Source organism: Ailuropoda melanoleuca, chromosome 5 (genome assembly GCF_002007445.2).
Source record: "Ailuropoda melanoleuca isolate Jingjing chromosome 5, ASM200744v2, whole genome shotgun sequence".
NCBI classification, from domain to species: domain Eukaryota; kingdom Metazoa; phylum Chordata; class Mammalia; order Carnivora; family Ursidae; genus Ailuropoda; species Ailuropoda melanoleuca.
Genome location: NC_048222.1, coordinates 48,028,118 through 48,053,711, shown reverse-complemented (window position 1 = coordinate 48,053,711; position 25,594 = coordinate 48,028,118). Strand labels below are relative to the sequence as shown.

The 25,594-nt window shown below is 39.0% G+C and overlaps 1 protein-coding gene across 1 annotated transcript in view; it reads right to left on the bottom strand.

Annotated features, from left to right (window-relative positions):
- Positions 1-10,148: 10,148 nt before the first annotated feature.
- The window catches only part of SLTM (SAFB like transcription modulator), a gene marked incomplete at its 5' end in the record, with an annotated part of 41,657 nt that continues 26,211 nt past the window's right edge, over positions 10,149-25,594 (bottom strand). Inside the window, 13 exons of the mRNA XM_019807299.2 lie at positions 10,149-11,213; positions 13,081-13,241; positions 14,945-15,089; positions 15,211-15,525; positions 16,410-16,580; positions 17,400-17,524; positions 18,264-18,444; positions 20,843-21,006; positions 21,227-21,312; positions 21,803-21,969; positions 22,062-22,165; positions 22,397-22,546; positions 24,628-24,746. Coding sequence (XP_019662858.2) covers positions 11,105-11,213; positions 13,081-13,241; positions 14,945-15,089; positions 15,211-15,525; positions 16,410-16,580; positions 17,400-17,524; positions 18,264-18,444; positions 20,843-21,006; positions 21,227-21,312; positions 21,803-21,969; positions 22,062-22,165; positions 22,397-22,546; positions 24,628-24,746 — 1,997 coding nt within the window. The remainder of the gene's footprint in view (positions 11,214-13,080; positions 13,242-14,944; positions 15,090-15,210; positions 15,526-16,409; positions 16,581-17,399; positions 17,525-18,263; positions 18,445-20,842; positions 21,007-21,226; positions 21,313-21,802; positions 21,970-22,061; positions 22,166-22,396; positions 22,547-24,627; positions 24,747-25,594) is intronic.

Genomic DNA, 25,594 nt, shown 5'->3' with positions numbered 1-25,594 from the left:
ATACAAGTCACTATTTTCGAGTCCTCTTTGGGTTCTGGAGGCAATACAATCCTCATTTCAAGTTTTGCTTAATCTCACTGATGCTACTACTTACAAATCAGTCCATCTTAAATGGGGCCCCCTCCAACAAAAGGCCCTAGAATCTGCCCAGGTGAGAAGTGAAAATCAACAGGCACTTCCTTCAGTACCTTTGGAGACTCCACTGGAGGGGCTTTGCCAACCTCCCCTCTTACCTCCTGGTCTCTAGACCACCTGTGATGGCCTTAAGTTGCCCATAGACTTCTGATGCCAGAAACTAGCCTCCTTCGTCTCACGCTATATACCACCAGAGCAGAAATTGCTGGCCACATCCTGAGATACCCCAGAAAGAGTGGCTCCCACAGACCCTGAGCTATGACCCTCTGTACAAAGCTGCCCATCATGCCGTGGGTCACGGCAGCGGGCACCCCACAAACTCCGCACGGCTACTGAGGCCTCCTTGTAGGATAGAGCCAAACATTGGCCTGGTGGCTTATTCTGATTGCAAGAGAAATGGCCTCCTTTGTTCTCAGCCCCTTGCCAGGTGCCCCTCCTCCCCCAGGCCCTGGACTACCTGGGGGGCTGCTTAGGATGAACGGGGCAAACGGCAGTACATCTCACAGTATACAGAGAGCACAGCCACCATACAGGAGGGAGCGCGGGGCGCTGTTGCCGCTTCCATCCCTTAACCAGGATGTCCCTGATAAAGGACAGGACACAAGAGTCAGCAAAAGTGGACAAATTTCAGGCAGTCGTCTTAGCACCATCTGCACATTTTTACAAACTTTGGGGCCACTGCCTAAAAGCTGTCCCCTCCCAAGGTAAAAAAAAAAAACAAAACACTCCAAATCTCTTGCCTCAGAGATACCCAAGATCGAAATCAAAGTCACACATGCCTCTATACACACTAAGGCCAAAATACAAGGCCTCCCCAGACACTCCTCAGCCCCTTCAGAGTTCCAGACATTCCCAAGAGTCACCAAGACATACATTTCATTTCTCAAACTGCACAATGTCCTCTCAGAAAAGGCATTCAACTGAACTTTCATCTTCCCAACGGGTCCCAGACAGCCAGTTAAATGAGAGATATAATGGTCTCTTCAAATAACTAAGAAGTTATTCTTTTTAAACTCTAGCCTGCAAATGGACCCGTAAATGGGTCTCTATCTTGCCCCAGGCCTTATTCTTTCTTAATTTAAGGCTCCTTGGATATCTCACACCTTACACCAACTAAACAAACTTTCCAATGCCCTTTCCTATCTTTAAAGAGGGAATGAATGTCTAGCTTCTATGTATGTGAAAACTCGCCACATACGAGGCACTTTGATAATGCCTCTGCTGTCTTCAAGTATACCCCTCAACTCCCTGGGGCCAGGACCTCTCGCTCCCCACTGCATTCTCCTACCTCCCCTCCCCAAACTCTGGCTTGCCACCTGACCTCTCACCCTGCATCTCCATCAATGGCCGCCACAAATACCCCTTCCCCTTGGTTACAACGATTACCGCTAACATTTAAATACACCTTACTGAACTATCAGTTCATTCCCTTCAACATAACCGCGGAACCTGCCACCCTGACCCAAGGAAAACACCACGATAGTATTGTCATGAAAAATATAACTTAGGCTTTCAACACATTTTACAAGTCCACCAAGATGTTGTTAGAGACCCCAGAAATTTCAGAATGGTTTCACGGTTAATGCCACATAAATGGGGAACTTGGTTATGGGCTAGTCTGCAAGGGCTCCTTGTGCTTCCACTTCTCTTCTTCCTTGTCACCTTACAATAAAATGTTGTCTATGCTATTCAAGACAACTTATCTCTACTCTCTAATTCTCCTCTACTATTTAGGCCAAATACCCCAAATAACGGAGCTGAAAACTGATGTCAAGACATCAAGAGGTCAATTTTAATCTGTATTTTAAAATTTTATCCTTAAAAAATATTTCTTCAGGGGCGCCTGGGTGGCTCAGTCGGTTAAGTGTTTGCCTTCAGCTCAGGTCATGACCCCAGAGTCCTGGGATCAAGCTCTGCGTTGGTCTCCCTGTTCAGCAGGTAGCCTGCTTCTCCCTCTCCTCCCCACCTGTGCTCTCTCTCTCTCTCAAATAAATAAATAAATAAAATCTTAAAAAAAAAAAAAAGCTTATTTTCTTTAGCGTTTTGAGGTAATGAACACCTAGGTATAAATAACACATTGTGCGCACTTACGGCAGACAGCGTGTTTGACATGTGTACGTTGTGACATGAACATCACAATCGAACAAGTCCATCAACTCAACAGTCACCATTCCTCTTTCTCCTCTCCTTCCATTCTTCCCTCTTTCCTTCCTCTCTTTTAGGGAAAACACTTAAGATCTACCCTATTAGCGAATTTCAAGTACACAACACGGTATTAACTATAGTTACTGTGTTGTACACAAGAGCTCATTTTCATCTTGCATACCTGAAACTTCGTATCCTTTGGCTAACACTTCCCTAATCTCCCCCTTCCTCCCATCCCAGCAGCCACCATTATACTCTCTGTTTCTACTAAATTGACGATTTTAGATTCCACGTATAAGTGAGATCATGCAGTATTTGTCTGTGTCTAGCTTACTTAGCATGAAACCCCTCAGATTCACCTATGTGATCCCGAATGGCAAGATTACCTTCTTTTATAGGCTGAATAATATTCCATAGTGTGTGCACGCGTGTGCGCGCACACACACACACACGCACACACACACAAATTTTCTTAATCCACCAATAGACACGTAGGTCGTTTCCATCTCTTGGCGGTCGTAAATACTGCTGCAATGGACGCAGACGTGCAGAGAGCCCTTCAAGATCTATACTCATTTCCTTAGGAAATACCTCTAGAAATTAAAAATGCTCTCTGACCCAATTTAAAGGCCCTAGCTAACTAACAAGTTTCCCTTCTTGAGTGGCTGAGTCAATCCACAGCCTAGACCATTCCCTTATTGAGCTCTCATACCCTGGGCCACTATGCACCCACCCTAATTACCCTGGGACCAGGTGCCAGACAACTAAGGACAATCCCTATGCTGTAAAGTGAAATGGCTCAAAATAGCTGACCCTCAGGGCAGCCCATGAAACCTAGCTAACCTCATACGCCATACCAAAGCTGCCCCTTACAGCTCTGATTTGCTATTACCACGTCCCTGGGTGGAACCCTCTGTGCTGCACCGCATGGAAACTTTTACTCGCTCAGAACTGTAAGTAACAAAGTTCTGCCTTTCATCTATCCAAGTGTTTTTGTATTGTGTCCCACCATCTTTAAAGAATCTTTAAATCTATAAAACAATTAGAAAAGAAGGGCCTATAAAAATGATCTAAGTTTCCATCTTAAGGAGAGAAAAAGAACAAATTAAACCAAAGAAGAAGAGCATAACAAAGACTAAAGATCAGAAAAAAATGAGTAGAAAACAGACAAAGGATTAAAAAAAAAATCAATGAAACTAAAAGCTGACGGTCCTTTGGGGGTAAAACACTCTTTAGCCAGAATGATCGCGAGAAAAAGAAAAAAGAAACAAATTTCCAGTATGAGAGATGGAAGAGGTGGCATCATTACAAATCCTACAGATTGTAAAAGGTAACATAATGAATAATTTTCTTCCAAAAAACGTGTTCACTTAGGTAAAACGGATAAATTCCTTGAAAGACAAGAAGTACAAAAAATGGCTCAAAAAGAAACAGGAAATCTTAATAGCTCCATGTCTGTTTAGGAAATTGAATCTATAAATTTAACATCTCCCCAAAAGAAAATTCCATGCCCACATAGTTTCACTACCAGTGAGTTCCATCCAGCATTTAAGGAAAAAATACCAATCTTATACAAACTCTTTTAGAGAAAGACAAAGGAAGAAACATTTCTCTATCACATTATGAAGCCAGCATTACCCTCATAAACATTAAAAGAAAACTAAGGACTATTCAAAAATTCTTACCACCACAACGAAAACAACAGAAGAACAAAGGAGAAAACCTCAAACTTTCCAATTTCAAAACTGACTCTAAAGCAACAAAAATAAAGGTAGCGTGATACTGGCATAAGGACAAAAGATCAATGTAAGAGAACTGAGAGTCAAGAAATAAAACCATGTGTCCATGGTGAACTGGTTTTTAACATGGGTGCCAAGACTATTCGATGGGAAAAGGACAGTCTTTTCAACAAATGGTGCTGGGAAAACTGATGACACACATGTAAAAAAATGAAATTTGAACTTTACCTTGTAACATATACAAAAATTAACCCAAAATAGACCATACAGCTAAAATGTAAGAGCTAAGACTATAAAACTCTTAGGAGAAAACACAGTGGTAAATTTGCATGACTTCTGCTCTGGTAACAGATTCTTAGAAATGACATCAAGAACACAAGCAATAAGGAAAAAAAAATAGACCGTACTAAGTCAAAATTAAAAACTTTCGTGCTTCAAAGGGTACCATAAGTTCAATGCCAACCCAGAGAATGGGAGAAAATATTTGCAAGTCATATATGGCAAGGGACGTCTACTTAGAATAGTTAAAGATTCTTACAACTCAATAACAAAAAGGCAAATAGCACAATTAAAAAAAATGGGTAAAAGATCTGAACAGACATTTCTCCAACGAAGATGTACAAATGACCTATAAGCAAAGGAAAAGATGGTCAGTGTCATTAGTCATCAGGGAAATGCACATCAAAATCACAATGAGATACCATTTCACACCCACTAGACTGGCTAGAATCAAACAGGTAAGTAAGCATTGGTGAGAAAGTGAAAATATCAGAACCCACACATGCTGTCAATGGAAATATAAAATGAAAGGGCAAATGTGGAAAACAGTCTGGCAGTTCTTCAAGCAATTAAACATAGAGTTAGCATATGATCCAGCAATTCCACTCCCAGGTGTATGCCCAAGAGATGTGAAAACATATGCCCACGTAAAAACATGTACGGTAATGTTCATAACAGTATTACATTTAAAACCAAAAGGCAAACACAAACCAAATGTCCATCAACTGATGAATGGATAACAGAATAATATTAGATAGAAACAGAAATCATTAAACAACAGAAGATCATTAAACCATAAAAAGAAATGAAGTACTGATAACATGCTATCACATGGATGAACCTTGAAAACATTATGCTAAGTGGAAAAAAGCCAGTCACAAAAGATAACATGATTTCAGTTACATAAAATGCCCAGAATTACCAAATCTACTGAGACAGAAAATAAATCAGTGGATGCTTAGGATTGGGGGTGGGCCAAGGAAATAAGGGACTGAGGAGGTGACAGTTAAAGAGTACAGTGTTTCTTTCTGAGGTGATGAAAATGTTCTAAAATTCACTGTGGTGATTTGTGAGAGTACTAAAATCACTAAGTTGCACACTTTAAGTAGGTGAATTCGATGGTATGACTTATATCTCAATAAAGCAGTTGTGGGAAAAGTCCTTAAGATTTCAGCAAACCAAAACCAGCTACATCAGTATCTTGAGAGAGAAAGAAATCATAACTAAGTATGAATTTTCTCTACAATGCAAGGTTGATGTTTTAATATCATTGTAATTCATCTATTAACAGAATGAAGGGGAAAACCCATACAATCATCTCAACAGACACGGAAAAAGCCTTTGACAAAATTCAATACCTATTTGTAATAAAAACTCTCAGTATATTAGGAATAGATGGTAACTTCCTCAACCTCAGAAAGGGTATAAATGAAAGGCTCATCAGTGACATCAGACTTAATGGCAAAAAAACCTGAATGCTTTTCCCCTGAAATCGGGGACTATGCAAGAATACCTGCCCTCACTACTCGTATTCAACATTCTATTGGAGATACTAGCCAGTGCAGTAAGGCAAGGGGGTAAAAGGGCATTGAAATTGGTAAAGATCTATTGCTACCTTTGTTTCCAGAAGACATGAGGGTGTACATGGAAAACCCTGAGGCATCCACAACAAAGCTAGTAGAATTAATAAGCAAATTTAGCGAGGTCGAAAGATACAAGGGTCAGGGGAGCCTGACTAGCTCAGTCTCTGGAGCGTGAGACTCTTGACTTCAGGGCTGTAAGCTCAAGCCCCACACTGGGTGTAGAGATCCCTTAAAACTTAAAAACAAAAAGATACAAGGATCAATACAAAAATCAATTATGTTTCCATGTACTAGCAATGGCCAATATGATAAATAAATACAATTTACAATCGCATCAAAAATATGAAATACTTTGGGATAAATTTAACAAAAAATGTATTGTGACCTACACAAGGAAAATTTTAACACATTGCTGACTATTAAGGAAGACCTATTAAATGAAGAGATACAATAATGATGGACTGGAAGATTCAATACTGTTAATGTGTCCGTTCTCTACAAATTTAATCTACATAGTCAACATTTTCATTCAAAATCCCAGCATGCTTTTTTTGTAGAAATTATCAAGCTGATTTTTTAAAAGGAGTGGGATTAGCCAAAATAATTTTGAAAAATGTAAATAACAACATTGGAAGAATTACATTATCTGATTTAGACCTAATAGACTATTATAAAAGACTTAACATACAGACACAGTGGTATTTGTGAAAGTATAGACGTAGAGACCAATGGAACAGAACGAAATCCAAAAGGGGATTCACACATATAGAGGTTTTTTAAATAAAGATGTTAAGGTGGCACCTGGGTGGCTCAGTTGGTTAAGTGCTTGACTCTAGACTTTGCTCAGGTCTTGATCTCACAGTGATGAGTTCAAGCCCCGCTTCAGGCTCCAGGATGGGTGTGGAGCCTACTTTAAAAAAAAAAAAAAAAGGAAAGAAAGAAAGAGAAAGAAAGAAAGAAAAGAAAGAAGAAAGCAAAGTTGATTGAGGTAATTTCTAGGAAAAAGCCTTTTCAACAAATTATACTGGAAAAACTAGATATCCATATAGAAAAAATATACTCAACCCTTAGTTAATGCCATACATAAGTCAACTTGAAATGGATTTTATCTAAATGTGAAAACTAAAACTGTAAAAGGCCCAGCAGAAACACAGGAGAAAAAACTGTGATCTTGGGGACAAAGATTTCTACCTAGAGCAAAAATATCCCTAAAGAAAGAAACTGATAAACTGAACTTTATCAAAACTAAAAACTAGTTTTAAAAAGATACCATTAAGAAAATGAAAAGGCAGAAGTGTCTGGGTGGCTCAGTCAGTTAAGCGTCTGCCTTCAGCTCAGGTCATGATCCTGGGGTCCTGGTATCCAGCCCCGTGGCTGGCTTGTTACTTAGTAGGGAGCCTGCTTCTCCCTCTCCCTCTGCCACCCGCCCTGCTTGTGCTCTTTCACTCTCTCAAATAAATAAAATCTTTAAAAAAACAAAACTATTTTTCAAAAGATACCATTATGAAAATGAAAAGGCAGGAGCTCCTGGGTGACTCGGTCAGTTAAATGGCTGAGCATTCAACTCTTGATTTTGGCTCAGGTCATGATCTGAGGGTCGTAGGAGTGAGCCCCATGTCAGGCTCTATGCTCAGAAGGGAGTCTGCTTGAGATTCTCTCCTCTCCCTCTGCCCCTCCCCCAACTGGAGTGCTATCTCTCAAAAAAAAAAAAAAAATCTTGAAAAAAGAGAAGAAAATGAAAAGGCAAACCACAGACTGGAAGAAAATATTCCCAAATATATCTGAAGAAGTATGTACTATGTATCTGTAAAACATAAAGAGATCCTGCAACTCCGTAAGACAAAAAGCACAATTAGAAATGGGTAAGTATTTGAAGAAACAATTCAGAGACAGATCAGTGGTCAGTAAGTACATGAAAACACACTCAACATCGTAAGTCAGCAGGGAAATGTAAACTAAAACCACAAGATAGCTCTGTACACCCATTAAAATGGCTGAAATTAAAAAGACTGACAATACCAAGAGTTGACGAGTCCATGGAGCAATTTTTACCCTTTACATTGCTGATGCAAAATGGTACAACCACTTCAGAAAACTCTAGAGGGGTTTCCTGTAACGTTACACACACCTTTACTATATATAGATCTATGCCCTACACTGGACGAAATGATTTGATGTTCTTATAAGTATCTGCCTATGTTTGAGTCTTCGTTCTCCCACTTGTCATCTTTATTACCTTGGGCAAACTTCTTTAGTTTCCACACATAAACAACGGGAATAATAACAGTACCGATACCTAAAAAAAAAAAAAAAAAAAAAATGTTCCTACACCTAAAACGTAACATTGTTATGGTAATTAATGCATGTAAATTACCTAGTAACAATGCCTAGCACATATAAGTACTCAGTAAACAGTAACCTCCGTGACTACTCTCTGAATCTTACTCATTCATATTTAACATGCCTGACACAGTAATCAGGTGACATAATTCCTCGGAGTTATTGGTTTTTAAAAATTATTTTGACTAATCTCACTCCTTTGCCCTTCCATGTAAAGTTTAAAATCAGTTTAGTAATTTCTACAAAAAAAGCATGCTGGGATTTTGAATGAAAATATGTTGAATACATAGAGTCAATATGGGGAGAACACACATCAATTACCTTATTGTGTGAGAAAAATTTTCTCTTTAATTTCCTGTGATTGAATGATCAGAGCTAGGTTTTTTTTAGTGAGAGAAAGAGAGAGCGTGTGCACAAGCGGCAGGAGGGGCAGAGGGAGAGGGAGAGAAAGACTCCCCACTGAGCACAGAGGCCAATGTGGGGCTTGAACTCACGAGCCTGAAATTATGACCAGAGGCAAAATCAAGAGTCAGACCCTTAACCTGCTGAGCCACCCAGGCGCCCCCAGAGCTGCCTGTATTTTGAGTTTTTATTGTAACGGAAGTTGGACAGTAGGAATCATAAAGGTTGATAAATCTAGGGATAAAGAAACTAGGGTCCATAAAGATTAAATTATATGCATAAAGATTAAATTATATGCTTCAGCTAGGAGGGTCAGAACCAGACTCCGAGACATTCTCTTGATGCAGTGTCTCGATCTTGGGACCCCGCTGAAACCCTTTTAAACCCTTCTCAGAGGGGACTCTCTAGTTAGCAGAATGTAAACAAAGGACTGTAATATACAATATTAAGATTTCACCACTTAACACAAGTTCCTGAAGTTGGTGCCCAAGTCCTCCTTTGCCCATTCCTGAATGGCTCAACTATATAAAGTTATTAATCACCAGTTAACTAGAAGATTACATTAATCAGAGCATCTCATCCCCACTGGCAAAACATGGGGTTTATAAAACTGAAATAACACGTGTTTGAGCGTGATGAGGAAAACTCTCCTGCCCATAAAATTACTGGCTGCTCTTCAAAGAGCACTTGGTTTTACTTACTCTGGACTCTATCAGTGATTCTCAATGCCACCTGCTAACAGGAATCATCTGGGGGACCTTTTGTGGAAAATATGCCTAGGCCCCACCCCTGAATGTCTGGGGGTGGGGCCCGGGCTTAAGAACCACTGCCCTAGCTCACCTGAGGAGACCTCCAAGTTTGTCCAGCTGGCAGCTGTACCAGTGGATTTCTCTATTTAACCAGCAACCTTTACAAACTGAAATCGTCAGTTGTGGGGTTACGAAGGGCCAAAAATGTTATGAAACCCAGAGCAATACAGAAGCGCCAGTTCCCCAAAGGGCCCAAGACCAGGGTACTGTGGCTGCCCAAGCCACTCAGAAGTCTGAGTCACCTCCTGAGCCCGACCAGGGCCACCCGCGGACATTTACAAGAACTTCTACAAAGACTACTTCTCAAATCAAAAGGGGGCCTCAGGGCGATCCCTTATTCCCATCTTTCCCCTTATATGAGCACCCAGACTGTTGAGTTATCCAAGAATCTAGACTATTTGGATTATTCATCACTGACTTATAGGAAGGAATAGGGCAGGCTTTAAGAAGCGGTATTCAGAATTTACCTCCAAGGGCTTTCCTAGAAAGATGTCTTAAAAAAAAAAAAAGCTTAAGATTAGTGGTGAACTCACCAACACTTCACCATAGCGTGCAACCCAGCTACTGAGGTGAAAAATCAAAGTGAGATGTATTTCCAAGGAACAAAGACCAAAAAACTGCCTTCATAGCTCTAAACCTAGTCACTCACTTTGGGGTAACTCCAGAAAGCGCTGGAGGACTAACACCTAAAGAGCCGGAAACAAAGACACGTACACTTCCAGGCGTGGATTTTTATTTTCACAAAGAGACAACAATGCCTTCCCACATACAAGTATTTACAAAACCCAACAGATGCACCAAGCTAGAACCTGGTTTTTTTCCAGTTCTCAACATAGCTGGGAACATGGAAACATTAGTACCCACACAATTCCCAGAGATGGAATTTATCCACCCAACAGTGCAGATTGCCTCAAAGTGCACTTACCTGCACAACTCAGTCTAAAAACCTCAGTGGCACAAAGCTCCTGGCCAAGCTTTCGTTCCTCTACCTGCTTTCACACCATGCAGACCCGAACAAGGGCGCTGCTACACTAACCTGAAAACCGGCTCTCGTTGTACAATTAAAAAGGTTCTCGACGCTTTAGCAACTATACAGAATATGAAGGTTTATTTCAAAAAAGAGTACATTTCTTTTAGACCAGGATACACAGGTGCACTTAATGTAACAGTACCTTCTGCAAAAATAGGTTACATAATACTCAGAAATGCAAGGAACAATCTTATTCTCTAAAAATTAGACAGCAGACTTCTTTTAAGCTTAGACAGCCTTCAAAATGGAGGCTGCAAACGCTTGGTGACAAGAAGTGACTCTAGAGCCTGACACCACAGAGCTAATGCTGCAAATGAAACGACTACCACACAGCTGCAAACTACTCCTTATATTCACACAGCGTTGAACAAAATGGTTTTGATTCCATCTTTTCAAATGCGTCTCGGTGCTGCAAGAAAAGAAGTTGAATGATACACAAAACTATTAAAAGTTACAACGGAACTATTTAAACATCTTCTCCAAAATTGAGAAAAGCAATCATGTTAAATTTTAAAAAAAGAGAAAAAAAGAAAAGTCTGACAGAACTCTCGAGCAAGTCAGAGGTCCTCTTCGTAAGTAGTCAAGTAAAGTTTACAGGAGATTTCAATAAATTATCTTGAAACCATGGCAGAAAGCTAATTTTCAGAATCGTCGTGGAGGTCCACCCTTAAATGGCTTAAATCCGGAGCCACTTCCTCTTGGCATGGAATTGCCACTGATTTGTACAATTCTATTAATTGGGGATGCATTACTGAAAAAGGTTTAAAAGAAAAAATTGTCAAGAACAAGAGATTAGATTACAGCTAATACCTATTAAGTGCTTATCATTTACCAGGCACTGTTCTTTGTACTTTACCCATATTAAATAACTTACTCTTTTCAACAGTCCTGTGAGGTATGGACCATCACTAACCCTACTTTCCTGATGAAGAAACTGGGATCTGGAGGTTAAGTAACTTGCCCAAGATCACGGCTAATAAATGGTGGAACAAGGATTTGAACTTGGGCACTCTCACTTCAAAGCCTCTGCCTTGTAGTAAGCCAATCAATGGGATGCACATGACTGGAGAGAGCAGTGGCTCTCAGAGTGTGATCACAGATCAGCAGCACCGGCATCAACTAGGAACCTGAACCTCTGAGCTAGAGGACATCGTCACAGAATTATTTTTGGATTTTTTTGGAGGATGGAGTTTGTTATATGTTTAATGGCAACATAGTATAATGAGCAGCACAGGAAAAAAGACCCACCAAAACACCCTACAACCGATTTGGGAGATGAAGGCCCATGGTGAAACAGTTTAAGTAGAGTAAGATCACATTACATAAAGGTTTGAATGCCTGGCTCTGGAAGGCGGGTTAGATCTGTGACCAGAGAGGCGGCTCATGGCTTTGGAGCAAATAATGGTATAACAAAACAGTTCTAATACTTAAATTTATAAATAGTGTGAGTAACAGAGAAGATAAAAGACTAATCTGAGAAGCTGAAATGAGGAAGAAGGCATAGCTTTACAACTTTTTTTTTTTTTTAAATGAAACCACATTTAGAAATGTATGCTGGGAGTGGAGAAAGATAAAAGATGAGGCCCAGTCTGGGTGAGACGCACAGTGGTACTGGCAAATTAAAAGAAGCTGGAGGCAACACGTGGAACAGGAAGGTTTGAAACAGGAGAGGAATGAGTTTGCCTGGGACCCTGAATTTATGGAGATGGCAAAGCATTTACATAAAGATCAAAATATAGAGCTAAATATCGAGAGCAGTATCTGAAGTTCAACCATCTGAAGAAGCCAGCAAAGGAAATCTAAAGGGCAGAAAAAAAGTGTTCCCCCTAGAAAAGAAAAGCCACAGTGAGCAATAGTGCTTAACCACCAAGGAGACTGAGAGCTCAGAAAATAAAGGAATATAGATGTATCTAGAAAAAGGGCATTGGTAACCTCTGAAACCAAAGACATAATGAGTGATGAGGCCGTGCAGCCACAGACATAATAAACACTCACTCAAGCCTGACAGCAGAACTGACCACAGAACAGCAGTAAACTGGGTCAGTGAGCCCGCCCCCTTTTCTAAGACAGGGGAATGGGAAAGACAGAAGGGCACGGAAGAGAGGAAGAGACCACAGACTTGGCGGCTGAGGGGCCACAGTGGATGTTAGTGCACAGAGAAGATAAGGCTCACCTCTGAGAAAATGAACAGGCTTTGGGTTAGTCAAATGTCCAAAAGTTTTGCTAGAGCTACTGGAAAAGGGAGGGAGCAGAATGTACTTTCAGTCTCCTCTTCCTTTCTATGACTTTTAGGAGTGACAGGTAGTGAACAAGATGACAGCTCCAACGTGAAGTTAGTGTTCTTTTTTACTGGATTCAGACATACACACGTACCTGATCTCAATCCATATGGCAGAATGCCAATCAATGAACTTACAATGAGGAATATAAACTAACAAATTACCATCCGCGGCCCTGCACACAATCTCCAGGAGATCTGGACTTAGTATGGGGAAATGTGTAGGCAGAGCTAGGGCTGTTACTAGTTGCGATTCAATCTCTCAAACAGTATTGCCCTTTAAGGAAAGGATAAAGGTTTAGGACATATGCTGGCAGAAAAGTCCTAACTGAGTACTTACCTGGTGTGTTGGGTTATCATGCCTGCTCCTGTCCGGCTATCACCCATTCGCCTTGCATCATGATATCCGGGCCCTTGAGAAGGGGGACCATGCCACTCTTTCCTTGGTCCACTTGTGTCCCGTCCATGGCGTTCAACCACATGTCGTTCTTCAGGGTAGGGCTACAGAATCACATATTAAAAGAAAAGTCACAACACCTGCAGCCTCATGCCGATTCACTTTCACTGGTGTGCACTTAATGTCAGGATCAAATCACCAAAATCTTCTCTTTTGTTTGAGAAGAAAAGAAGGTGAATAATACTGGAGCACATGCAAAGAGTTTCCATCTATTTTGTATTGAGAAGCTGCTCAGGCTTCAGGGTAGGGTATGGGGGCAATGTAATTTCAATTTCCATACCTTTCAGCATGCATGTACTTTTTGACCCGTGAGTATTTCTACATCTATATGTGATGGCTGGACGGACAGATATGTAAGAAGGCACAGTGAAGGGTCAAAACAGACAAAGTCAGGGTAGGGTATATGGTCAACATGCCAACAGCACAGAGACATGGAGCTGTCGTCCTATTTCACACAGTACTCGTTACAGCTATGCCTCTTAGAAGGTCTTACATACACGACAATGAAAAACAGAGTAATGAACATAAGGAAACAAAAGCCATAGAACTAAGGATCCAAGGAAAGCACTCAGAAGTGATGATACTTAGTCCACAGAAAACAAAGCTGATGGTACTCTACAGAGATATAATACTGGCAAAACAACTTCTATTACGAAAAACAGCATTGTCAAGGGAAAAACAGGATGATCTCCTCGGGATACCTTTTCTAAATGGATATCAGAATGCAGGGGCCAGTCTATGAGACTGCCTTAAGTTTTACTCTAAGGCAGAATGTCTGGATTACAAATCCGGTCTTAAAAGTTCTGTTCAGGGTAAGGAGCTCAATGAACTAACTGACCTAGTGAACATTTCTACTTACTAGAAACATGAAAGATTACAAAATGCCATCAGGCCCAAATGTGTTTCATGAATGCTCTGGATGAAATGAAAATGTATAGTGGTATTAGATAGAACACCAAAGGATTAAAAAACATTTTCCAGTAAAAAATATTGCTACAAAATCTAATAGGTATTCAAACACAAGACACAGCATTAGAGTATAACCAGGCTGGATGATGGACACACCCATACAAACACACTTCAGAATTCTTTTTTGTATGTAATTTAAGAAGATACTCTATTTGTGCTAATGTCAATTAATATGCCAGTATTTCATCAATAGAAAGCTTTCAGATTAGGTAAAAAAGGTTTTGGCTCATCTGAGTTGCTAAGAGATGAAGATACTTCCCTCCAGCCAGGTTCATTAACTTACGAAATATTCAAGTCAATAAAGTGTCACAAGAATAAAAAGCAATTAAGAAATATGAAATATTCCACTCACCTACATTTAGAATTAAAAGAACAAAAAAGAGATAAAAAGAGCTACTTATTGAACTAGGAGAGTATTAAAAAAAAAAAAAAAGTGAAAGAGAAACACAAGAGGCCAAAGATTTCCCAGCTAATCTGAAAGTCTCAATTTCTTAAAGAGAAATAAAACCTTCGTCGCTAGGAGGGCTCATCTAGAAAATTTAACAATGCTCAAATTTCAGCAGGAATTTTAATAAAAAGGCGTAAGAATTTCAGGGCTAGCATCCTACTTCTTTGGACTATTAATGTTCAACTGTTGACAGTAAAATTATGAAAAATGTTAAGATCTTTTGTAAGAACCTCATCTCCCAATCGTTCCGCTGTACTAAAGGCCACATCAAAATGGTAAATCTTCTGAATTTATTCCTGAAGAGGTGACAATACATCCTCAAGCATTTACCTGTGTTCCACTTCCTCGGTCCGTGATCACGCCTCTGTCTCCCTCTCTGTTTCCGTAGCCCGAAGCATTACTGCGACTGCCAGGGGGAGCCCCTCTCACACTGTGTCCTGATACTTCCCTCCCAGATCGTTCCGGCCTTTCAACTCTGTTAAACAAAACCCAAAGACAGCTACAATCAAAACTCTATTACACCTTTTTTTTTTTTTTTTAACAGAACCCAAATGCGTTCTATACCATGGACTGGGCACTGGCAACTACCCAGATACCTTGTTTCCCGTTTGTCGGCAGACATGCCACCGTCACTTTTCCAGGTGGTCGGTCTGGATGGATTGGGCCCTGCTTCTCGAGGATGTCTGGGGTGAGTGATATCAGGCCTGTCATGGATGATCACCGTTCTCCTCTCGTCTCGCTCTCCCCGGACTTCTCGCCTGTCTGTTTCTCTAAGTTCATTTCTTGGTGGTGGAGGCTCATTTCTTCTGGAATCACTGAAATTTTTGGGATACCTTTCAAAACCTGGATCTTCTCTTCGTGCAGTAGGACGTGTTTTTTTCCCTTCACTTTGACCAACAAAGCGTTCTCGCCTATTGATTATCCAAAACAAAGAACACAGGTCCTGAGATGTACTTACTTGGCCTTACTTTTAATTTTACTTGCATTAACTTAAACAAAAAATCACAGCTTCTTTAAAAATTAATTTCAGGCAAAGCCACCAAAAAAAGCCACAACTGTTGATTATAATAACTTATATATAAATGTCTGGCATGGAGATGGCTGTTTAGCATTTGGGAGGAACTACCACCACTCAAGTGACTACCGAGCTGAAGGATGTTCTAGTGCTCTCAACAGTTGAGGCACATCCGAGGCTACCAGTATTCCCGCCTCGTTTTAAACGAGGTTATGAAGGCAAAGCCAATCTACTTAACCTTGTTATGGTGGCCTATTAAACTAATTTTTTTCAAAGTTTATTTATTTAAGCAATCTCTATACCCAACGTGGGGCACAAACTCATGACCCTGAAATTAAGTCACATGCTCTACCAATTGAGCCAGCCAAGGTAACCCAAACTAATTTTGAATACTGAATCACATTTACATTAATAAAAACAAAAACCAAACATAGGATTTGTTCTGAACAGTCAGATCTGACCTGCAGTACTTAAGATTTTAACAGACAACCCATGTTATCAGTAGTAAGGCTCATGTACCAAATACGACAACTTTCTTTTTTATATATATATATATTTTTTTAAAGATTTCACTTATTTGAGAGAGCGAGCAAGCAAGAGAGAGCATGAGCTGGGGGAGACCCAAATGGAGAGGGAGAAACAGACTCCCCGCAGAGCAGAGAGCCCAACGTGGGGCTCGATCCCAGGAGCCTGGGATCAGGACCTGAGCTGAAGGCAGACGCTTTACCGATGGAGCCACCCAGGCACCCCCCAAATACAACTTTCAAGGTATCTGTCTACCTTTCAAAAGATGAAGACTGTACTGCTGAACTCTCAGGAAACCTGCCCCTCTCTCGGTGGTCAAAGTCATTAAATCTGTTTTGCTGGCGAGAATAGTCAGATCCATGGCTGAATCGTGCATCTGTATCTAGAGACAACTTTTTATTCTCGCTCCAGTAAGGATCATCTCGCCTTGAAGAGAAATATTTGCTCATTTATACAAATTAGTTTTATAATAATCTGACGACACTTACTTGGAGTCATACATACCACATGCTATGAACTGTGGATACAGAGGGCTAATAAACTCAAGACATAAAACATTCTGTTACAAGAACAAGCTAGCAAAGAATTAATTATCAGACTGCATAAAGTCATATAATGTTAGAGGAATTTCATAGGAGAGGAAATAGTTGAAAAATGGTCTGTTTTAAAATTCGTAAATGGAAAAGACAGATACCATTTTATAATAAAATTCTAACCAATGGTACACAACTTCTTCAGTCACGCTTAACTTCGGAAAGGTTAGATAGGTAAGTCCCAAGCACAATTCATTCATTCCATATATTTCTCAACACAATCAACTAAATCTCACAGAACTTATATTAAGAAAATTAAGTGATTGCATTTGGAAATCTATGAAGCAGCATGAACACAAACACGCAATGCAATCTTTCCAAGTTTGTAACTTCCAAGTTTATCTGCACTACCCTGTAAGAATTTTCAAAATGGGTCTGAGTTTGAGAACCACCACTGAAGCCTGCTATGCTGATGTATTTCCAGTCCTAATGGAAAACATCTGGCAACAGGAAGGGAAAGGGAAAACGAGCAGACTCTTCCTACTTGGCAATGCACTGGATCCACTCCCATCCTGCAATCATTCCCATCCCCACTGATCATGACCTTTTATTCCAGTGACGCTGCCTGTGCTTGCTAATGCTCCAGTCTGTCTCAGTTTGAAAGGAGTAAGACAGCAAGTGTTAACGGTTAAAGAAGAAGGCAGGTAACTACCTATGATCTACATCACGGGGGCGTTTCAAAGAATTCCTTTTCTCTTGTTCGTAACGAAGCTGCTGTTGTTGCCTTCTCAGCTCCTCCCGTTCCCGAGCAATACGTTCGGCTTCCTTACGACGTTCCTTCAGACAACACAGAAGGAAGAACCAACCAATGCAAAATGAAAACATAAGGTAAGTACATGCGCAACGTTGTTTTCATCCTGTCATTAAGAAAAACCATAGGCAAGCACCGGGCAAAACACATACCTGGGACAAATACATAAAATTGACTTCAGGAATCAGTAATCTAGGCTATGGCTATTGTTCTGCAACATTCTAGTAACAGAGATTGGGTGGTGGAAGTTGGCAGGTAATTGGGAAAGTTAGATTTAGTTTCATCATTTGACTGAAACAAAAGTACCTAAAGGGAATTAGAGATAAAGTTCTTAATATGTATGGAAACTAAAGTGCCTTAAAACCCCGGATGCAGTTCTGCAAAGAGAGGCATTATTTCCTTCCAGCCTTGGGAAATTATTCCCACTCTACTATGTAAGGAAATAAGTTATTATTTGCTGAGACTGGGATAGTGACAGAGCCTGGATTACAACTACTCTGGACTCATAGTCCTATGCTCAGACGATTAGGCTGCCATGATATTGCAGAGCTTGAGTTATTACCAATTGGCTAGAACAAAGTCACTACTAAATCTATTTTGAACTAGCACCTAAGTGATCGTTATCTCTCAGGGACACTTAATAAATGCTCATTAGCTGAACTCATTCTATAGACGCTTTACAACAAGTAAAGCAAATTTTAGGGCAAAAATCACAGGGTTTGAAAAAGGTCAGTTATTTAAGATGAAAAGATTTTCTGACTGCACCTGTTCAATACGAATGCGTTCCCTTTCCAAGCGTTCGCGTTCCATTCTCTCTCTCTCTAGTTTTTGCCTTTCAATTTCTAGGCGCTCTCTCTCTCTCTGTAAGCGTTCCCGTTCTTCCCGTTCACGAATTATTCTAATGCGTTCTCGCTCTCGACGCTCTCTTTCTGCAATCTCTCTTCGTCTAACAAAAATCAGTATTTAGAAATACTTAAATTATGCTAGCACTGTGTGAAAGAGAATAGCTTTTGAGTTTGAATTTTTCCTTGAGGTTGGCAATTTTAAACTTCAACTCAACCTAAGTAGTTTTAATGTAATTGGAAAGAGAACTGAAAATCAAACTTTAAACAGATTCCAATGCTGTCACTTATTTATTAAGACTGTCAATTGAGCAGCTGAATTTATTATAGAGTAGTTGCCTCTTAGAGGATTCCTGTTTAAATAAAAATCCCATAGTAATAGCCCATTTGCGAATCGACATTTTAAAAAGGAGATATTCTACATATATGAATTTCCAAAACTACAATTTCTGTTTTTGAGAGGAAAATTTCCCTTACCTAGTACATGGTCTACCTCCGTAAACAAGGTATACCTTATTCTGATGACCTGGGATCATCCCCGTCAACATGAATTATAGCAAATGTTACATATAATAAAATGTTGCCCTACTTTAGGGTTTTGGTGTTCACTGGCCCATGCTTCTTTGAGTCAGGAGGCAGTTCAAATGTTTGCTGAACTGAATGAAGTTACTGCACTGGGACTTTTAGTGACTTTTTGTCATCCCCTCACTCTAAGGCCCTCCGTGTACTCTATCAGCGTGTCTTCTTCTAGCAACCCAGTGGTTTTCAGTGGCTCAGTGCTGCTCCCACAGAAATCTGAGGGGCATTTTAAATTATCGCAATGACCATGGGGGCTGTTAGCAGCATTTAGTGAGTGGGGACCAAGGATTCTAAATATCTTATGATGAAGGAATAATCAGGATAGTTCTACACAACAAAAAACTGTCCAACACTTATACTTTCAAATGCCATCATGGACATTCATTAAACAAAACAAAACAAAATCACCTTAAAAAAAAATGGAGCCTAGAACTTGACTTTTTTAATAAATGCGAGGTTGATTGATTTGCTTTCGCATGGTTTATGCAACTCCATGTAAATTAGAGGAAAAACGATACTTTCTTAAGACCTTCACCAAGAGCTGTTCACCATTTCAGAAACCATGTAGTAATGTCAACACCACTCCTGGTATTTGACTTACCAGAATGACACACCAATATCAGTCTGCATTTGTAGCTGTCACATTTTCATTGAGTCTAAAGAGGGTTGTGAACATCTGACTACTTCATTAGGTCTTCTAGAGAGTCGTGCCTAAACATTCACATCTGGAATATATGCTTCAGTATAATTTACTTTTATTTTTTCTTTATATTAGAGTTAAGGCATTATATTGGTTTTTTGGAAATTATTTATATAGGCATGTTATGCATCTGTAGGCCTATTATGCATCAATTACATTTCAGCAGAATAAAGAGGATGCTGCAACTTTTTTTTTTTTAAATATATATAAAAGGGGTGCTGGTCTGACAGACCTGAGAGTCACTGCTCTAGCAGCTCCCACTCTCTCATTCTAACTTATCATCTAAATAGGAATCTCAGCATATTGAGACTTCATCAAAGAAAGAAAGAAAGAAGGAAAAAGAAAGAAAATGGGTTCTGAGTAATGCAAGGATTATTTTCTTCTAATAAAGTATGTGGCAATCATAGCACTATTTGTCAAATGTGTCTGATTGCTTCTAACACTCCTGTGAAGGAATAGATGAAAGCCCATGATAAAAGACCTCGCAGTGAGATAGGTTAGTATTTGGATATTTATATTACAAAACACTTTCCCAAGAATATTTTAAGTGGCATCAAAAAACTGACATAGGAAAGCAATGGTGGCATTCCTGGTGAACTGTTGAGATAACTGCCACTGAAAATAGAAATGTTTTGTTTTGTTCTCAGTTTGTTTTAAAGGGAATGCTTGCTTTGAGATGGAGCCTGAACACAATAAGGTTCACAAGGCGAATCTTCCTTCACTTGGGCTCTAATCCAAACTACAATCAATTTTTCTGAAAATGTCAACATGCTACTTGAACACTGTAGCTTACAACACTGAGACTATCTTATCTCAACATCATTTTTTCCTTTAAAAGTCACATTTTTCATGGCGGCAGCTTTGGAGTAGAGGAAAGAGCATTGGACTTGGAGTCAGAAGACTTGGGTCTGAGTCCCGACTCTGCCACTCATTAGCCATGTGGCATTGGAAGAGTCATTTAGCCTCCCTGGGCCTCCATTTTTTCAATTAAATAATGGGCACACCTAATCTTACAGAACAGTTGAGACAGAGAAACAGATGGAAAGGTACTTTGTAAATTATAAAATGCTATGCAAACTTAAGAAATCATTAGGTTTTACTGTACTTCTTAAAAGTGGCCAACAGCTTTCTATGGGAATACAATTTCCAGAAATCTGGTTTGTAACTAGCATTAAAGATGTACTTATAGTTAAGGACAGGTATAAAATAGACTCTTTTCCTACCTTCGAAGTTCCATTGCTCGTCGCAATCTTTCAAAGCGAACTAAATGCTCTCTTAGTCTTTGTTCCTTCATCTTTTCAAAAGGCAAGATGTCTTTCCTTCTATAGTCTTTGTCCCTTTTTTTATCTAGGCTAGCTCTCTCCTTTTCCTTGCTTCTTCCATGAATCTATAGGAAAAAAAATTATAACAGGACTAGAAGTTAAAATAATTTGGGGTTTTGGCTTTCAAGTTCAGCTGCTCATTTAAAAAGTTTAAATGAGTAATGACAGTCCATTCTTCTTAGATTTTCAAGCACTGAAGTATGCAAAGAATGGCTACAGAGATATTAAATTATCTTCTTTTGGAAACACGTAGAATAGTATACAAAATCCCTCACAGAGACTTACTTTCTCGTATCTTCCTCTTCTTGAGGGCCTACAATGATCTCCTTTAGTTTGGTCTAGTATTACCATATGTCCTGGACTCTTGGAACCTAAGAGGAAAAAAAAGTAGATAAACAAATGCCTAAAAAACATTTCATTAAAAAAGACAACCGATATAATGTAAAAATGCTGAATTCTTAGATAATCAGATATTCACAAACCAGTGTATGAAATTATAAAAAACCTACTTATTCTATGAGAACTTAATTGTACATAGTTTTTAAAAATAACTCAATCCACAAACATAAATACTTTCTGTGATGGCAAAAGATCCCAACTCAGTCACACAGCTACAAATCCACGACCATTTCCAGCCAACCCGGGTCCTCCAGTAAAGCGGCTCAGCTGAAAGAACACCTTTGTTTCCCAAGAAAAGACGACGACAACTAGCGCTACCAGACCTCCCTTTCTACCACAGTACATCTAATGACAAAATTTAAATATTTATCTGGACTGTAATCTCAGGTTTGCCCTTCCGCTGTAAAAATGAAGGTGTAGAAAGCATTAGAAAGGGATCGAGAAGAAAGATACATAGCATACTTATTCGCTTCTTGTCTTCACTTTTTTTAATCGATTCTGAAGTTTGGCCACTTGATCCATTATCATTCTTCTCGTCTTTACCTTCTATTTTCTTAGTCTCCTTGCCTTCTTTTTTTTCACACTTCTCAGATGACCTTTTCTCTTCTTTTTTGACAGAGGCTTGTGTCCTGACCATACCACCCAAGAAAACAACACAATGAGAACTACTTCACAAATTTCCCAAAAAATCTACGTGCTTATCAAAAAAATAAATTCTTACTTGCTACTTCTATCACTCATATTTTTTTTGTCTCCAGAACTTCTTGAACTACTCTTTTCATCATTTTCTTTCTTCAGTTCTTTCTTAGAAGGATCACCTTTAACCTGAAAGGTTTAAATAGAAAAGAAAAAAAAAAAACCCACAAAAAAACTGTAAGACACATTTATGATCATAAAAAGTATGCTGCTGGGAGAAAATCTGGAAAACATGGAAGTAAAAAAATAAAATAAATATTAAAAATTATACCAAATTCTACTTCCTACTGGTATAACATCTTTAAATTGAGCATTACTGGGCCTCAAAGTAACCTCATATATACATTTAGGCAAGCTTACTTTTTCAACAGAAATCAGCTGTCCATGCAGCTCAGTGCGATGAAGATGGGCAATACATCTGGACACCTCTGTGCTTGAAGACATAGTTACAATGCCATAGCACTTTGCCCCAGGACTTCGAGCATTTGTAACTACCTTTGCACTCAGAACCTATAACACAAGATAACACTTTACAAAGTCTTACAACTACATACATTTCTGAATAGATAAAACTTCAGGAGACTATTCAAATAAAACAATATATTCAGGATACAGAAATTCGTGATGAAGGATAAATTTAGGATACATATTATTGTTTCTTTCTTTTTTTTTTTTTTTTAGATTTTATTTATTTATTTGACAGAGAGACAGCCAGCAAGAGGGAACACAGCAGGGGGAGTGGGAGAGGAAGAAGCAGGCTCCCAGCAGGGCAGGGAGCCTGATGCAGGGCTCGATCCCAGGACCCTGGGATCACGCCCTGAGCTGAAGGCAGACGCTTAACGACTGAGCCACCCAGGTGCCCCTCCGTTTCATATTCTTGTGATCGCTATCTACTCTGCTTTTAAGTACTTAGTAAATATTCAGGGGAACAATTTAAAGTGTCAAAAAACAATTTTACCTACTTTTTTTTTTCTTAATTTTTTCAAATATATAGCCAAAACAGTTAGTCACATCAATGAAATAATGGCACAATTAATGAAAGCAAAGAAATAATATTCTCAATTAGATGTGGGCCAAACTTCCCCTATCATAAGCCCACCCTTAATCTCTTAGAGGAAAAATAAAAAAGGCAACCTTCTAGAAAGTTTCTAAAAGTGTTAACAATTTTCTATAATGAGCAACTAAATTTTCAAAGAAATTTCAAAAAATGAATAAAGAATCATCCACATATGAAAAAGCAGTCTTTAAAACACACGCTACAAAAATACACTCTAAAGAGACACATTTTCTGTTTTGTGCTTCTAAAATTATACCAATATCAAAGTGGCAAATAATTTCAAGTCTATAAAATAGTTAAGAGAGACAAGGGATGGGTGAATAAGAAGAAAAGTGAGAGAACAATCTAGTGCTGAACAAAGAGAAAGACAGACATAATGCCATGAAGAGGTAAACAGGGAATTTAGGAGGCTGTGTGGTGTGAATGGCTAGAAACTTTCAGCTATACTCAACTCTGGGAAAGGCAGACTTGCTCCAACAGCAACTTGATTTTTAAGCCCAAGGTCTTATTATAAAGTGCATGGTGTCCTTTATATAGTTTTAGTCCCAGGAAATGCCAGCATTAAAATATTGGTTTTGGATCTCTTAACAATAAATTACCAACCAAGGCTGATCATGCGACTACAATTCTCACTGCTCTGTATCTGACACCTACAAGAATCCTGAATACTCAGGCAACTTTCTATATTACAAGAAGAAGAAAAAAAAAAGACTCCTAAAATCAACAGGATAGATTTTTGTAACATTCACTAATGGTTATTTACCAATACTGGTCATTAATTTAATAAATATTCCAAAGCCTACTCCGTGCACACAAAGTATAGCAGATAAAGTCTCTATCAAAGAGCTTACACTGGGGTAGATTACGTATGATATATAATGAAAAACAAAAATATAAGGTAGAAAGTAGTGAGTGCCCTAAGGGACACAGATCGACTACAATGCTATTCAACAACTATTAACTGACTATTTAATTAATTTAGTTATTAACTATTCTTCTCTTCTATTAGGTCTTCCCTTTATATGCCAGGGAAACCTTTCCTGAAATCCTCCCCTTTTTGCTCTCTTAGCGACTCTTTCCATCATACCACGTATCACAACTTCTGATTAAGTATATTTTTACCAGTTTTACATTTTTCTCCACTACTGTACTGGAACCTGTATGATGACAGGGACATCAGTTCCCACCCCACCCCCAAATTCTACATCCCATTGTCTAATACTAGTTTACCTGTATTTTTCAAATGACCAGATCACAGCCTCAGATACTCTAGTTTCTAGAAATCAATCACCATGAATGTGAAAAACAAAATGCAGTCCTTGGCTGAAATGGGCTCAAAATATGAGCTTTTAATAAAAAGATCCCGAGGGCTTAGGGTGAGATTTTATGACGAAATTCACCAATACCACAGAACGCAATAATTATGCCTATACCAGTCCTGAGAAAAACAAGATATTGGAAGGTTATATAATACCACTTTGAATATAATCCCCATTTCAAATGGAGATACTAGAAAGATAGATAAAAAGTGTACCTTTCCGTATTTGCCAAAGAGGTTCTTCAAGTCAGCAGCTTTGGTATTAGAAGAAAGTCCACTAACCCAGATATTTTTAGTTGAGCTTCCACTGCTACCACTAGTACTACTTGTACTTCCTAGAAGAGATTTAATATCAGACATTTTAGTGTCTTAATTGGAAATTTTATTTTTTAACAAAATTATTTGGTCCATATTCTTTCAAAATTATAAAATCCTCCTTTAATTCAGTTAAATTATAATAGTACAACCTTGCTGTATCAAAATCCTATGAATCTGCTATTATTAAAATCAAACACAAGAGACAATACAGCTAGTGAGGAGACAAGTCTGAACATCTGTATACTTCCAACTGCATGAGTTTAAAATCACAATGTGTAAAATATCAACTACAGGTCTTGGACTTTCACTGTTAAGTTTAATCATTTATCCTCTACCACTGCACTGAGTATAAACAACCAGAAAGCAGTCATCGAGAAACGTACAGACTGCTTAATTACCCACATCTGTTCTGGGCTTTAGGTCCTGAGAAACTGGGAGTGCAAGAGGCAACAGTCAGAGCAAGGGATAACTATTTCCAAGAATTTAAACGTTTAATAACAAAGACTAACCAACAGCTCATCTTCATTCTCTAGTAGAGAAAGAATAAAAAAGAAATTATATGCAGCTAGTTAACTCTGGACTTAATACCAAAAAAACTTCTATAACAAATTAATTACAAGAATAAAATCAGAAGCCTCGAAATCCTTTAGAATAGGTAAATGTAATGAATCATTTTTGTACTACTTCCATACACAAATTATGGTTTCACACACAGAGATGCCATTTCTTAGAATACAGGCCTCGTCAGTCACCCTCCAGTGCTTTTCCTCAAACGCGCTGTTCTAAAAGGGGAGCTTTCATTCATTTGACTTTACTTGGAAAACAATTCTTACCCCACTTTAAGAAAAACAGTAGGTAATGATTA